The 15,379-nt window shown below is 28.3% G+C and overlaps 1 protein-coding gene across 6 annotated transcripts in view; it reads left to right on the top strand.

Annotated features, from left to right (window-relative positions):
• The window catches only part of LOC107453359 (uncharacterized), a 102,717-nt gene that overhangs the window by 64,150 nt on the left and 23,188 nt on the right, over positions 1-15,379 (top strand). For all 6 annotated transcript variants that reach the window (XM_043041330.3, XM_043041334.3, XM_043041333.3 and 3 more), the window contains exons 10-18: positions 632-686; positions 763-883; positions 2,425-2,510; positions 3,019-3,102; positions 6,361-6,581; positions 9,395-9,425; positions 13,049-13,189; positions 13,353-13,484; positions 14,583-14,795. In XM_043041330.3, the coding sequence (XP_042897264.2) occupies positions 632-686; positions 763-883; positions 2,425-2,510; positions 3,019-3,102; positions 6,361-6,581; positions 9,395-9,425; positions 13,049-13,189; positions 13,353-13,484; positions 14,583-14,795 (1,084 nt within the window). The remainder of the gene's footprint in view (positions 1-631; positions 687-762; positions 884-2,424; positions 2,511-3,018; positions 3,103-6,360; positions 6,582-9,394; positions 9,426-13,048; positions 13,190-13,352; positions 13,485-14,582; positions 14,796-15,379) is intronic.

The following is a 15,379-nucleotide window of genomic DNA, read 5'->3' as shown; positions in this document are numbered from 1 at the left end:
TTTTCCAATGATTTTAATTACTGATATAGAGTGAGCCAAAAAAGTCAAAGTATCTGAAATCTTTTAACAGTAGTGTGACAAAATTGTCAAAAAGCATTTTTAAGAAGTATGCAAATTTGCTGCTTTGATGGACCAAAAATTGTAAAAATTTGACCAAAAATGATTAGAGTTCATAAAACTATAACAAATTATAGATTTTGTTGAGTTACTAGCAGTGGCACTTAAGAATTACCATTTCAATGATGAATAACTGTTTCTCTTGGATCTAAATAACTGCAAATAAGATTTGAAACATTTTAGTTTAGAAGTCAGCTATGTTTAGAAGATTTTATCTTCAATGTAGAAAAATTTACCAGTGTTTCATGCTGTATTTCATAACCATAAACTATTAGAAGGCTAAATATAATATTTTTCACTTATTTTGACCTAAATTATTACAAAATAATGTAGGAAGTATGAAAAATTTGTTTAATGAAAATTCTGCATAAAAGATTAAAGTATTGGTCGATAACTTTACCACACTATCTTTAACACCCTACACTTTGACTACCTCTACAGTCTATACTTCAACTTTTTTGGCCCAATCTTCTGATATTAGCTTATTTTTTAATCTTAATATTTTAATTTATAGATTAGAAACTGTTTCATCTGAAACAAAGTCACCTACAGGAAGAGAAGAGAAAATAGTAAGAAAAGTTCTAATTTAAACTTATTTATCTTTTTACTTTTTCTTATATTAAAAAAAAGATTATTTTGTTTTAGCCACCTAGGCCAAATGTTCTTGAAAGAGCTAAATCTGATAGTGATGCAAAACTTATTGATGATAAAAGCATCAAAAATTTCAAATGCTCTCAACGAAGTTTTCGTAGAAGTTCTGGAACAGGTAAAGAATGATTAACTAGGAGTATCTCCCCCTTGAGTCTGGGGGACTTTTCCCTAGATTCAAATAAATTGTCTCATGTCTTTTCAGTAAACAGACTAAAAATAAAGTTAAAGTATGACAATTTAAATACTAATATTTTCAGTTACTTTTTAATACAGTGCAGATCTCGGAATTATTTAATTGTTAGTAATATATTTTACTAAACATCATTTTTAGAAGTCAACATAATATTGTTGGGAAAGCAAATGGCTTGAGTAAAATACTTTTTCTTTGTAATGTCATGTTTTATTGAATATTTGTGAAGGGTAAACATGAATAATTGTTTATTAATTTTATTTTAAACTGCAATTAAAAAAAATTATGGAGTTCACATTGTTATTTCAGCAGTCTACATGGAACTTAAGAAATATTATGAATTTTCAAGACAATTTGTTATTAAATTTTTTCAAAATTAGAATTTTATACTTCATAAAATATTTTTCTTGAGCTAAATATTAATATTAAAAATTTCAATTTCATATTAAAAATGCTGCTGCCTGTTAATAATATTTTACAATTTTGAAGGGACTCTGATAAAAACATCATTGTGTTGTAAGCATCCTTAATCAATATTTGAAGACTTAAAACTTTTCTATTCATAATTTTGCAGACTTCAGACTTACAATTTATTTTGTAATAAATTAGCGTGCTTAAAAAAATTAATTTTATTTTTTATTTTACAAATTACGTTAATACAAGAATTATATAGAATTACAAAAACAAGGTAATATAATATAAAAAGTACGTAAATTTTTTTTAAAAATCAAATAATGATTGCGTAAATTGCAGTCTCATTTTAACAACTGATTTTTTCATTTTTTTTGTACATTAAAGAAGCTATTTTCCATATTGAATGAGATAATATATCTTCTTGAAACATCAATAGTATTAGTTATTCTATATAAGATGGCGGTGGTGCCTCATTTATTTCATTTTCATTGTTGTTTTTTTCATCCTTTTCATATACTATAATGTCTTCATAAATTTCATCTACATCTCTTAATCAATTGTTTAACTATCTTCATTACATTTGAAAAAATTCGTCTAACAAAACATCTTCCCCTACCCCATGAAAAACTTGTTTTTTTTTTCTCTTAGAAAATCACTTTATAGATATAAGAAATTGAAAATTGAAAAAAAATTCTACCCTTTAAAATATTTTGTCCCTAAGCAAAAAACACAATAGTCCTCAAACTAAGATTTTTCTACTTTGAATGTGCAGTGACTACAACGTGTATATAGAGACTGTTGTTTAGTCGAGTTCTGTTGAAGAGAGACTCAATTATAATAGTTATATTTTAAATGTGTTCTTAGTCATCAATTGAATGCCATCTTTAACTAAATGTCTTGGGACATAGCCCCTTTGTACCCACTCTCTGCACGTCACTAACTGTCATAAACTACATAGTACTGGAACAGGGATAGAATTCATTCTTATGCCTCTAATGTATATTTATCTTTTTACTAATATTTTGTCTAATTATGTATTTTTGGTTTGTTAGGCTCTCCAAACTCTCAGTTGCCTCGATACCCAGCATTTGATTTCAGTGAACAAGAAGATATTCATTCTCTTCTTCCTTCTCCATCTGTAAGTTTATCATTTTTTTAACTGCACTAGCTAAGATCACGAGTCCAGTAAACTCATCTGTTTAAGGAATCCAAATCCAGATTTAAAATGCTTGTATTTTATATAAGTTTTGAGTTATGTAGCCTGAAAAATGGTTGAAATATTTTTTAATGATTTAACTAAAAATGAGGTCAATACGAATTCCGCATCAGGCTTGCACCGACCACAGTGCTGACATGAAATATCCACAGTGGTAGACGGATCATGGGTTAGAGTCCCCTTGCCGTCAGGCATACTGTGGGAGGTTCTCATGGCTTTCCCCTCCATGCAACGCAAATGAGGGTTAGTTCCATCAAAAAGTCGTCCATGAAGACAAATTTCTCCCAATACTTTATCCAAGAGATCCCTTGCCTTCTGGATTGGGTTCAAAATTACAAGGCTACGAGGTTGAGCATTAGTAGTCGTAAACCTGAAAATTGGGTCGGCTGTTCACTGACGGTTATAAAATAAAATAAAATTTCTTTTTCAGGAACCAGAAGCAACTATGAAACGTGAAGCACAAAGTACCCATAAATCGGATGATTATCAACACAACAGATTACATCTTAAAAATGTTGGTATTACTTCATCACTTTGCTTAAATATCTTGCTGTACTGTTGAATGTTATATGGATGATTCTTTGGAAACATGACAATTCGGAACCAAAAATTTCTTCAAATTTTGTCTTTAAAATAACCTAAATTTTTTTTGCATATTTATTTAGTTACATTTATTAGTATCTTACAGTCAGCAGTGTAATTTATTGACATTTGCTCTAGAAAAAATAATAAGATAAAAATTCACCAAATTTTGAATGCTAGGAAAATGACATATTAGCTCAGAAGTTAAAAAAACAGTCATTTTAAGCTAATAAAAAGTAACTTAACTTAAGCCTTTGCGTTAGATGGACCATGAATTGCTTAAATTAATTCTTTTATCCCCTGTAGAAAGAATCAAAAATATTTTTGTTGCTGATATGTACAGAATAAAATTGTATATAATAATCATTCATCCTTGATTACATTCAAGCATATTACAATCTTACATAAGCTTGGTATTAGGTTAATATTTGCTTTCTCTCTTTACATTCAACTGTTTAAAAAAATTTCCGGTTACTGTTTCAATGTCCTGGGATTCATAAGCCATATAATTGCCAGGATAATGACAATTTGCCATTATATAGCATTTAACTTTACTTTAACTTAACATTTCAGCCTAAGATGTTTACATTTCGCAGAAAAAACAGGATTTCTTGAAATAACTCAGGTAAATCTATGTAGTTTATGTTATTAATGATTTCAAGAAGACAGGAAAATGACAACATAAAAACCTACTCACCTTGAAAAATTTTTTGAAATAGGTTTTGAACCAGAAAGTTGGTACTTTATTCATGCAATAAGGCATGTTCAGATAGGATGGTATTCTAATCAATCTATTAACATAAGATATTGATTGCTGGCGCTATCTATTTTGGTTATAAATCACTCAATAAAAGTAGACAGGAAAATGACAGCTTTACTTGTGACGAACGAATTATTGACAGAAAAAATTATTTTCAACAAAGTTTTGGTAAATAATACCCTCTGCATATATTCCAGAAATGCTTACAATAGGTGAGATAAAAAAAATAGATATTGAAAAATTTATGGGAAGTTTTGAAGCTAGTTATTATTGGAAATATTGTTTGTGACATACCAGGAAAATGACATTTTGAAACTCAATAAAATTTTTTAACTATACAAAATAGTCAACGCTAGTACAAGGTCATTTTAAAATGCTAACAGCAATGCTATTTATTAAAATTTCTTTAAAAAAAGTTCTTTTAGCAGTATAGTATTAGATCTTGGAGCAAGAGAATGTAAATTGTCATATTTCGTGAGAATCACCCATATTTTCTTTTAATGCTATACCTTATCTTATTTAATGCTCAAAGAAAAATTATAGTTTCTTCAAATATGATAAATTAGTCTTCCTTTTTTTCGAATCTATTGTAATAGAATAATTTGTTACCCCAAAAGTACCTAATATCTGGTTTTGTACAACAACAAAAATTATTGAATGAAAATTGAAATATTTTTCTTAAAAAGTACCACTTCTTGAAATAATGTATTCCTTTTGTATTTTAAAATGCAGTTTTGAAATAAAATTCAGATATCGTTTGTTTTATTCAGAAAATGTTAATGGTTTTTGATGAAAATATAGTTATAAATTTAGATAAAATATGCCATTTACACAGTGATGGAATTATGAGCAGACTAGTTCTTAAAATGAAAAAATTTAAGACAAATATAAGCTGCGAAATTTGAACCTTTAAGGGTTGGTTCTGCCTTTTTCCAAACAGTAAAGTAAGCTGTAGGTTTTCTTGCAACAAGAAAAAAAAACATGTTTTAATGTTATTCAATAAAAAAGCAGTACATAGCTCAAAATTGAATAATAAATGGATTTAGACATTTCCAGAAATGTTACTTTTGATGGAAAAAAGAAGAAAAAATGTTAAAGCTTATATTGCTATTTTTTTAAATTTAATCTGCTTGCAAGTTGTTCTATACATTTAAAAGTATATATTTGTGGACGTTTGTATAGCTATGAATGAATCGATTTAAAATTAAAAAATAAGGCTTTAAAGTGTACAATGATGGATTTATATGTACTTTCAGATTTAGTTTTGAATCTGTAAGTACCTAGTAACTCCACATACTCTGTGGCCTGCAAAGGAATGTGAATATCCTGAACTTACTCTTTAATAAGTTCCTGAAAAGATTAGTGTAATCACTGTATAAAGCAAAAAAGTAGGAAATAAAGCCAATTTAATTTTAAGAAAACTTTTCAAAGATTTTTATTTATAAAAAAATATAATCAATCTTTTAAACTTATATTGATGTAAATATATTTGGAAATTCTTTCATGGTAAAAAAATTTATTATTGCCAGAAAATATCCATAATTTCCTACTTATAACCTGCAGATTACATGTTTAGAAACGTGTAAATTGTCTTTGGGGACAATCTGTCAAAATTATTTTTCGGCAACAGACATCACAAATTTCCTATCGACTTGTGTGTGTTAGGTGCCATTCACACAGGATGAGGAAAAAATTTGTTCACATATATTCAAAGATGCAACTGAAAACCTTATTGCTGAAAGATATTTTCTCACAAAAACTCGCTGATCAGATTCTCGTTCATATCTCCAAACTTGCGTATGTGATTTTTTTTTCATGCAGTGTGATTACCTTTAAGCATGATTATGTGTTTGCTTGTCCATTTTCCTGCTGATGCTCATTGGCTCATATAGCATGACATAGATTCACTCACATATGACATAGATTCTACTAGTGGAAGGGGTTTTGAAATTTGATGTTATTTCTCCTGCTCTAAACAAACCATCATCGAATTCTTGGATTACATGGCACCACCATGGATAGATAATAAAGTTTCAGGAAGTTACAAAATTTTATGAATATTTGAAACTGTAATTACATAAACTTCATTATTAAATTTATATGAAAATCATATTTTCTTCTTTATAAAATACTTTACTTAAGCCAAATATTTAACTTCTAAAAAATTTAATTTCATATTGAAAAGCATAGGAGTAATATATTCAAAGTTTTGGTGTTCTTAGTTCTTTTAGACTGCATGCCCCGGGCCATTGCTTCTTCTGTAAATTACTAGACATTTTAGTTTGCTAGTATAGATAAGTAGAGGTAAACGTTTGAAAATTCCAATTACTAATTGAATTCTATATAATCCTGCTTTAAGTCTAAATATTATGTTTATTTACTTATTTTGCGTTATGCAGTGATAATAAAAAGGAAATTTTGTTTATGAAGTCTAGCAATAAGAAGCAGGATTCAAACAAATCTAAAACCTTAATGCCTGAGCTGATGGAAAACTCTGAGACTGAATCAACAAAAGGCAGCTTTGAATGTGAAGCCCTTGATATTCCACCATATTCAGATATTAATTCTCTTCCTGTACCTGATATTGCATTTCCCAGTTTGCCAAATACTTTTCTTGCTAAGCTAGGAGTTCATAAAGATAGTCCATTGCCGTAAGTATCTTTCGACTCAACTTATTAATAACTAAATTACTTTTGTTTATTTTTTAAATTATGGCTGTTTTGAAATTTAATCAAGAACTTAATGTTTTCAAGTTTGTTTTTAGTTCATAGATAAATGTAAAATATTTTCTTGTTTCACGAGTGATCTGTATTTTCAATAATAACATTAGCATTGATCTCAACATCACAAAATAGTTCAATTTTAATATCAAACAACATAGAATGAAGTTGTTTTAAGCATTAAGGGAAAATTTTACCTTTTTCTTTGACATTATTTTTTCCAATTTAGACAATTTGAAATTTATACTAACAGAAATTAGACTATCAAAAATGTTAGAGCTGTGGAAAGTACTGTGCTCAAATTCTTGGTTTTTCTTATAACCTAATAAAAACACACAAAAAATTTAAAAGGATGAATAAAAAAACTGATTAATAGTCATCTGTAAAAATAATAATAAATATAAACCCTTTTGAAACCTCAAAACAATAGCTAGTTGTAAATATTATTTTCATTCAGAAAAATATATAATAGAAGAAAGTTAGGGTATCAGAGTAAAAAAAATAAAATTTTATTTAATAAAATTTAATTACTTACTTTTTAAATTATTTCTTGAGAATTGCTAAATTTTAGATTTCAGCACTTTTTACCGATTTTAGGATATTTTTATTACGTATTTCTATACATTTTGGTTATCAAACAAAAACCTTAAGGATAGAATAATAAGATATTCATATGCTATATAAAATTATCTAGAAATTTAGTTGATGTGGATTTCTAACCTTGTAAAAAAATTACGACCAAAAAAATCAAATTCTTTTTTTTCCCTTCTCTTTGTAGAGGCATACAAATCGAAAATCAATTCCTAAAATTTTACTTTTTAAGAAGTTAAATTATGCCAAATATAATTTAATATGATGGGAACTGAATCACAGGTGGAGATAAAACAAATTAAATTAGAAAAGTGAAGAAATTGAAAATTCAATGGACAAAAATTATTTTTGATAAAAGGTGATTAATTTGCTTTATGGAACATTTTCTGAACTGTAAAATAATTTTTAAAATCTGAAACTAAAAGATAAATAATTTGTAGAAATATAACTAAAACGGATTAAAACAATATTTGTCTTGTATTTTGGAGTTGATACTTGTATGTCATTTGCTTATGCATTGTGTGCAATCAACCTCTTACAATAAATGAGAAATAGGAATTTTTGAATGTTGCCTGCAATTTTATTTTGTCTTAAATTTTTCTAAAAACTCTAGTTGTTTGAACTTTTTTAGTAAGTTGAGGTCTGTATTGTTAGATTTTTACTATGCATAGTAAACTTTTACTATGTATAGTAAAATGAGCGAAATAATATTTCTTAACATCTAATATGACTCAATTAAATGGTTATAGTTTTTATGATTTATATTCATTAAATTAAATAAATACTGCTAAGGAAAACTATATTATATTTTTCTCATTAATACCAATTATAGTATTAAAAAGAATTACTCACTGATTATTCAAAGAAAGGCATTGAATTTTGTTCCCTCTCATTAATAGTTAAACAATCTGTAAAATTGTGATTTGGATTGCGAACTTTATTTTGACATGGAAAATATATTGTTTGATAATATTTTGTTGAGATTTATATTTTTATGAATGTTAAAACATTTATTTTGTTACTTGTTCAGAAAATTTAAAATCTGCAATTTTGCACCTCCAAATATTATTATGTCATGAAGAATAATATTTGGAGAGAAAAAACTGAAAATCAGGTTATGGCTTACCGATATGAGAAACTATTTCCTTCATCAAAGTGTGCACCTATATTTTCTCTACACTTTTGCCATATAAGAGGCAGGTTGTTCTGTTGTTCAGACAAGTGGAATAAAAACCTGGCTGAGAAGAACTTAGGGAATTCTTGTCAGTTTTACAGCATTTTTGGAATTAAATGGTTTTTTATTAAAAAGATGTCGATATTTAAAACAAAGTGATAGTTAGAGGAGCCTAGGTCTAGGAGTACAAATCATGATAAAGGCACTCCTAGGTTATTTGTACAATTTGTGGTTCGGCAAAGCCATGGAATTAGACAGGAGCCGGACTGTTGACCAAGCAAGGCTATTTTTTGCATCATTTTGTCTAGTTAATTGCAGAATATTTCTACTGTGACCAATGAGGCAGGTTTCATAAAATTGTAATAGATCACTAACACACCAGGGGCTTTTTTTGGTCAAGATTACTCTTTGGAGTGTGTTTTAATGATTCATCAACCAACACTAAAGGATATTAATGCTAGATATTCACCTTTAGCTAATTAAAATTAATAAATTATTAATGTTTCGTGTTATCTGTGATTGTGTTCCACATACAAACTCATGCTTCATTGTAATGCTGATTTTTTTACCTTTTCAATGAAATTAATTTTTAAAAAAATTTTTTAATATTGTGTAAAGTTGATGTTGATTTTGTTAAGTAGGTAAAGTGTGTAACTTTCCAGCAAAGGAAAGAAAAATTTTAAAATATTAAGCCAAAGTCAAATTATAAATGATAAAGTTGACATACCCAACCTACAAATTTCATCCTTGACAACCTAATAATTAGTTTATTTCTTTTCCTTTAATTCAACAGCTTATCTTTTTATTTTTCAATACAGAATATATTTCCATTTGATAAACTTTGCTTATTTTAGATTACCTCTATTAGATAGACCCTAAAGAAGTCTGTTGGTAGAGTAGTACATTATGACTTGTTTTTTATATTCTAGTATGTGTTCATATTTAAATTTTTTTTATTTTCATTTCATACTGTTCTTAGGGTTGAAGCATTTGATGAACAGGAGCTTGAGGTATGTCAATACATTACGTTTTCTAGATTGTTATTTTTAAACTAAATGTTTATAGAAATCTCTTCACAATTTTAAATTTTCATTTAAAAAAATACATAGTAGTTTAAATTTATGCAATTGTAAATATTTATTGACTCATCAAGTTGTTTTCCAGTTAATATCCTTTATTTATTAATTATTTTTTTTAACTTTCTTTAGGTCTTCCAAAGTATATGCATTTTTTCATACCTTTCAACATTTGAGATTTATGTAAATTATTTTTTCTAGTGGTAGTGGACTGAAGTTGTTTTTTTAAAAAAAAATATAATTTTTATAAAACTTTTATCGTACTTAGTACCATGAACTATTGTCAATCTGATATTTTATATATCTGTTAGAATAATTTATCTGTTGTGATGGACAAAATTCTTTTTATCCTAATGTATTAGAATATGTATGCATAGCCTCTGCTACCACTAGGAAGAATATTTTTAGGAACTAGGGAAATCCTGAATGCCTTTTATTCTAGCACAGTGTGTTATTTAATTGTAATTGTTCATAATTCATTCATAAGATGAAAAACAATCAAATGTTAAAAAAATAATGTGTTTTTATTCTCAGCTACTGCTACTGTATTCTTCATTATGGATATTTTGTAGTTGATACAATTTTTTTTAATACAAATAAAAAATTAATTTTCTGGTCACCATATTTTCTGTTTAAACTAAATTATACTCTGTAGTTTACATGATTTTGCAGTATTTTGATTGTAATATCATGAGTTTTTTACTATAAGATAAACGGAGTATTCAGAGAACCAGGAGGCCATGTGCCATTAAATTCTAGAAAACTTTTTTTGGAGCTACGTTTACAGCCTAGCTATTGAGTGTGAATTTAATTCAGCTTAGAGCTAGTTGCTTTTTCTCTCAGCAAAATAGGAAATGGAACTCTATTTGGCAGACAAATATTTGTACAGATTTGCACAAGTAGTGCAAAAATTAGAGGTTGGAGGATTGAAGGCATGGTGCCACCATTGGTGGAATTGAGAGATTGCGTTATATTTTGCAAGCGTATGTTACATTACAAATTATTTTACACATTTATGTGCAACCACTCATATTTATGGAATAATCTTCTTGACATTCTAACATTAAGAAATCATCTTCTGGACATTCTAATATTAACCCTTTCACACCGACTGTCGCCTATACTTGCCAGCAAGAAACACACTCACTTCCCGGCCGACACGCTGGCATGTCAGAGCGTTTTCTCGTTCACCCCTGGCCGGCACTCATTTGTGCCAGTGTCCTGGAACGTTTTAAAAAATAAAATTTCTGCCAAAAGATGGCATTGTATGTCCATATAGTTTCAGATTCATGTAGATTTGACCTTCTACTCAAAATGAGAGTAGTATGACTCACATACAGATGGTTTTTAGGGGGAAGGAATGGAGGAGAAAGGAGTGTTTTATGATGACTCTTTAAATTTGCACGTGGTATTTGTTTACAGTAAGCAGGGGAGGGTTTTATTTTTTATCTACAGTGTTGGGTATTTTGATTTGCGATCCAGTTTTCAGTGCAATGTTAGTGTTTTAAAATTTTTCATACGAAAAAAGAATTTTAAGTCATATATTTAGTTTTCAGATATATAATGTTAAAAGTTATTAAATGGTGAGTACAAAATGAAAATAAAATGTGCAAAATATATATTTAAACAAGAAATAAATAAGTAAATAAAGTATCTATAGAAATATATATAAAGCATATGCCATTTAAATACTCTGCGGAATATAATTAAACAACGTATTGATATTTCGGTAATTTGATGTATTTAGACTTAACAGCTAAAAACCCTCCGGCCCTGGACAGACACTCGCGAGAGAGACTGCCGGCCTCAGTGATAAGCACGCGTTTGCGCTACCCATCGCGAAAGGGTTAAGGAATAATCTTCTGGACATTCTAACATTAAGGAATAATCTTCAACCATTATTTGAGTAGCCTAAATGCAAAACCTGTTAACTGCTTTTTTGTGGATTATGATGGGACATGAGGGTAATATAATTTTGTTAGCTAAATGTTTTACAAAGGGTGTTAGCAGAGCTATGTAAGGGTTAAGTATTTGCCCTGGGCTCTGTGGTTTTAGGACTCAAGAGGACCATGCTGTCAAAAGAATTTGCAACTTTAAAATTCAAACAAATCAGAGAGGACAACGAAAATATGTCTTAGGACTACAACCAGACTTGAGAGATCGTTTGGATATTGAAATAACTTGACAATGATTTGGACATACATTCTTTTCTGATTTTGTTGATCCTAGAAATTTTTTTCTTTTTTTAAATCTTAAAATCATTTATTTTCTTCCATTTTTCTTTACCCTTGTTTGTAAACCACTTGAATTTTTTTATTTTGTGAGTTTGCCTCTTTGATTGCTTCAAGTACAAATTGATTTTAAGGTGAGCCACACTATGCCCCTTGGAGCAGGCCAGAAAAGTACATCTCACATATTTATTTATTTTTTTTTGAAAAAAAAAAAACATTTTCTTTTTTTAGAGTGATAAAAATTTTGTTTCTTATGAAAATTTATTTTTAGTATCCGAAATTCAAAGCATCTTTTTCTTTTCAATCTTATAGATGTTAATGTTGGCAGTGTTCTGAACATTTATCGGGGCCTTACATAAAAAACTATTGACATTGACAAAAATCAAAATGAGATACATTTGAGCTTTAGAAAATGAGATATTTTGAATTTTTTTTATTTGCCTATGATTGTGTCTTAAAAGCAAAATTTCTCTCCTCTAAAAGTCCTATACCTGCTTTATCATTAATAAGAACTAAACAATGATATAAGAATAAAATAACAGAAGGAATTATTAGTTGTTGCTTTTTAGGAATGAAATTTTAAAAAAAGTCCCATACTCTATTTTTATTATTTATATAGTTTTAATGCTATATTATATGTTTTATCTAATAAAGCTCTTAATGATCCATTTTGTTACGAGCCTAGTGCAATAGGCTTCTAATAAATGGGATTTTAGGAGCAATGGCTCTGAAGGGTAGCAAGTACTATCTTTTTCAAAATTAAAATATCAAGCTAATGAATATTGAAATAGTGTATTTTCTTTTTAAATTTAAGGAGAATCTCGGATCAGGACCAATCGGGAAGAATAAGAACCAAAACTCTAAATTTCACATATCAAATCTTAGAAAAAATAAAAAGTTTTTTAACTATCTTATCTGGTTATTGGGAGGCTCAAATACTTTTATCCAATTTTCAGTTTTGTATTCAATTTTTTGATACATTTTATTTTATTAAAACACCAATTAAATTTTTCTACCATCAATCGGCAACTGCTGACAATTAATTGACTGTTTTCTGTAAAAACAGATTCTGGCTCATTCACCACATTAGCTTATAACCTTTGTAGTTTTTTTCAAACTAATAATATTCTAGAAGCTGTTCTGAACTATTTTTTCCAGTACTTAGTTTGCAGGTTTTGATCCATTTAGAAATTTTCATAAATTTATATCATGTTTCATTTTTGAATCAAAAGCTTGTATTTTTAAAAAAATTATGTAAATTGCATATTTTTACTGTTATTTTTATTTATTAGAATTTTAGAATGTTTTGATTTAATGTTTTTCCAGAGTAAATTCATTGCATTGTCACTAGCATTCAAAACAGATCGTCCAACTTTAATCAAAAGATTAGAGCTTCATAAACGTCAAAGAGACATGGCAGAAAAGAATGTTGAAAATGAATTCCAAGCTATGCGTGATCACCTAATGGTAAGAATATCCTACTAAATTTCTCAGTTTTCTATGTAAGTCTATTTAAATTAGAATTTTTATTTCTTTATTAATTGTATAAGTATTTATAGCCAAGAATTAATAAAATTTTTTGCAGAACATCCATGGTGTTAATTGGAAAAAATGTTCTTTCTATTTTTAGACATTGAACTTGAAAGCAACCAGTTCTGATGTTCGTGATCTTATTACTAAAATCCAAAATCATTTGGATATAGCCCAACAAGCTACTTCTAGAGTCTCAGGACGCTCTGAAACTTATGGTGCTGTTCAGCAGGTAAGATTAATTTCTAATAAAATCTTAGACACATTAGTAAATAAATATGTTTGAAAAAATAGTTTTCCTAGACTAACCAGAGTAAAATAGAAATTTTTTTTCTGCATGAAAATTTTATGTTTGAAGATACTTCGCTTTTTTCACACTGGAACTGCACAACGGGCTATTGGGGACAGTCAGGGAAACATCCCTGAGGATTATCCGAAGGCATGCCATCAAAATTTAGATCCTCTGCAGAGGGGATGGCTCCCCTGCTTTGGTAGCCCTACGACCAGCTCGTGAAGTCGAGCACTTTACGGTATAACAGTTTAACAAGGACCGTTATCGCGCACCCTTGGTCCCTATGCAGGCTGATCAAAGTGGTCCCCCACCCGCTTACTTACCGCAGCCAGTGATGCTGGACTTCAGTGTTTTACTGAGAACCATGTCTTTATGATCAGTCTATTGCGGGACTTATGTTTGAAAATACTTTTGCCATCATGATTGATGTTTGACTCTTTAGGCTCCTCTAATTGATAAACTAATTACGTTATGATGGATTATAGATATTTTATTACCTTTATTTCAAATTAAAGAATTCAGTTGGGTAAAGAAAGATGTTTTTGTGAAAGTGTATAAAAAAACCATCACTATGCAAAATGTCTTGAGATATTTATCACTTTGTAATATTCTTTGGATCAACCCCATCAAAATGAACCATTCTATTGATGTTACTTGACAAATTGCCATCAGGTTATATATTTTCTTTATCGTTTTATTGTAATGTTGCAGCATGATACCAGGTAGGTTGAGTACATGACACTCATTTACTTTTTCTCATTTGCATTCCTCTCATTTTCTTTGCAAATCATTTGTAGCAGTATTTTAAGTGGTATAAATATTGATTAATTATTCTTTAGTCTCTGACATATGATTTAATATTGTTAATATTTTATTATGCTAATCTTTGAAGTTAGTATCAGTGTTTTTTTTCCTCTTGCAAAGTGTTTATTTCTTTATGTGAGAGAATGGAGAAACTCAACCCTTTTCAGTAAAAATACATCACAATTTTTACACAAATTATTTTCTTAATACATAATGCTCTTTTTTTAATTTCAGGAAGAGCGTGTTAGTAGAGCATTTGAAGTATTAGTTCTACACGTGGATCATTTAAAACGTTTATTTGACAAAGAACACAAAGAATTGGAAGAAACTAGGAAAATGTTAACTGATACTAGAATATTTAGAAAAGATGTTAATTCTGATGTTATCCCTGAAGATCAAAAGAAATACTCTAAAACGTTTGGCTTACCTGTTGGTTCTATAAAATCTGTAAGTTATTTTAATTTTTATGATGTAAGCAATTTTATTTGGCAACTTTTTTTTTGAATAAACTATTTGCTGCACTCTTTATAACAGTACTTATTCAGAAGAGGTAGTTTTTGCAATAGTTTTGCGTAGATTGTTAATGTTTATTTAATATATTTTATACTCTATTTACAATATATTTCAATTTAAATTATTTTTTGGGACATTAACAAACACCTGCATTTTTATTATTTGTGTTCTGAAATTATTTTATTGTAGATAATTTTTATAAAGCAATAAAATGCATATAACTGCTTTTTTAAAAATTTCATTTATTAATGAAATAAAAAAAAAATTAAAAAATAAAATTTTATTTTAGTAAAAAATTATTTTTTTCCCATAGTTTTTGAAACTTTTTAATATTACATTAAACATGTTTTTCTGGCACACCTGCTGTACCATCCATGCACAAAAGATTAGTGACTTAAGTGTATTTCATTTCTATGTAGATTAAAAATTGAACATAATATTATTATTTTGGTCACAATTTTGGTTACTATAAGGATAAACCACATTTTCAAATTATTCATGTAAGCAATTCTTGAAAA

This window comes from Parasteatoda tepidariorum, chromosome 12, assembly GCF_982258835.1.
Source record: "Parasteatoda tepidariorum strain Cologne lab strain chromosome 12, Ptep-v5.0, whole genome shotgun sequence".
NCBI classification, from domain to species: Eukaryota; Metazoa; Arthropoda; class Arachnida; order Araneae; family Theridiidae; genus Parasteatoda; species Parasteatoda tepidariorum.
This window is presented reverse-complemented; position numbering and strand designations above follow the sequence as displayed.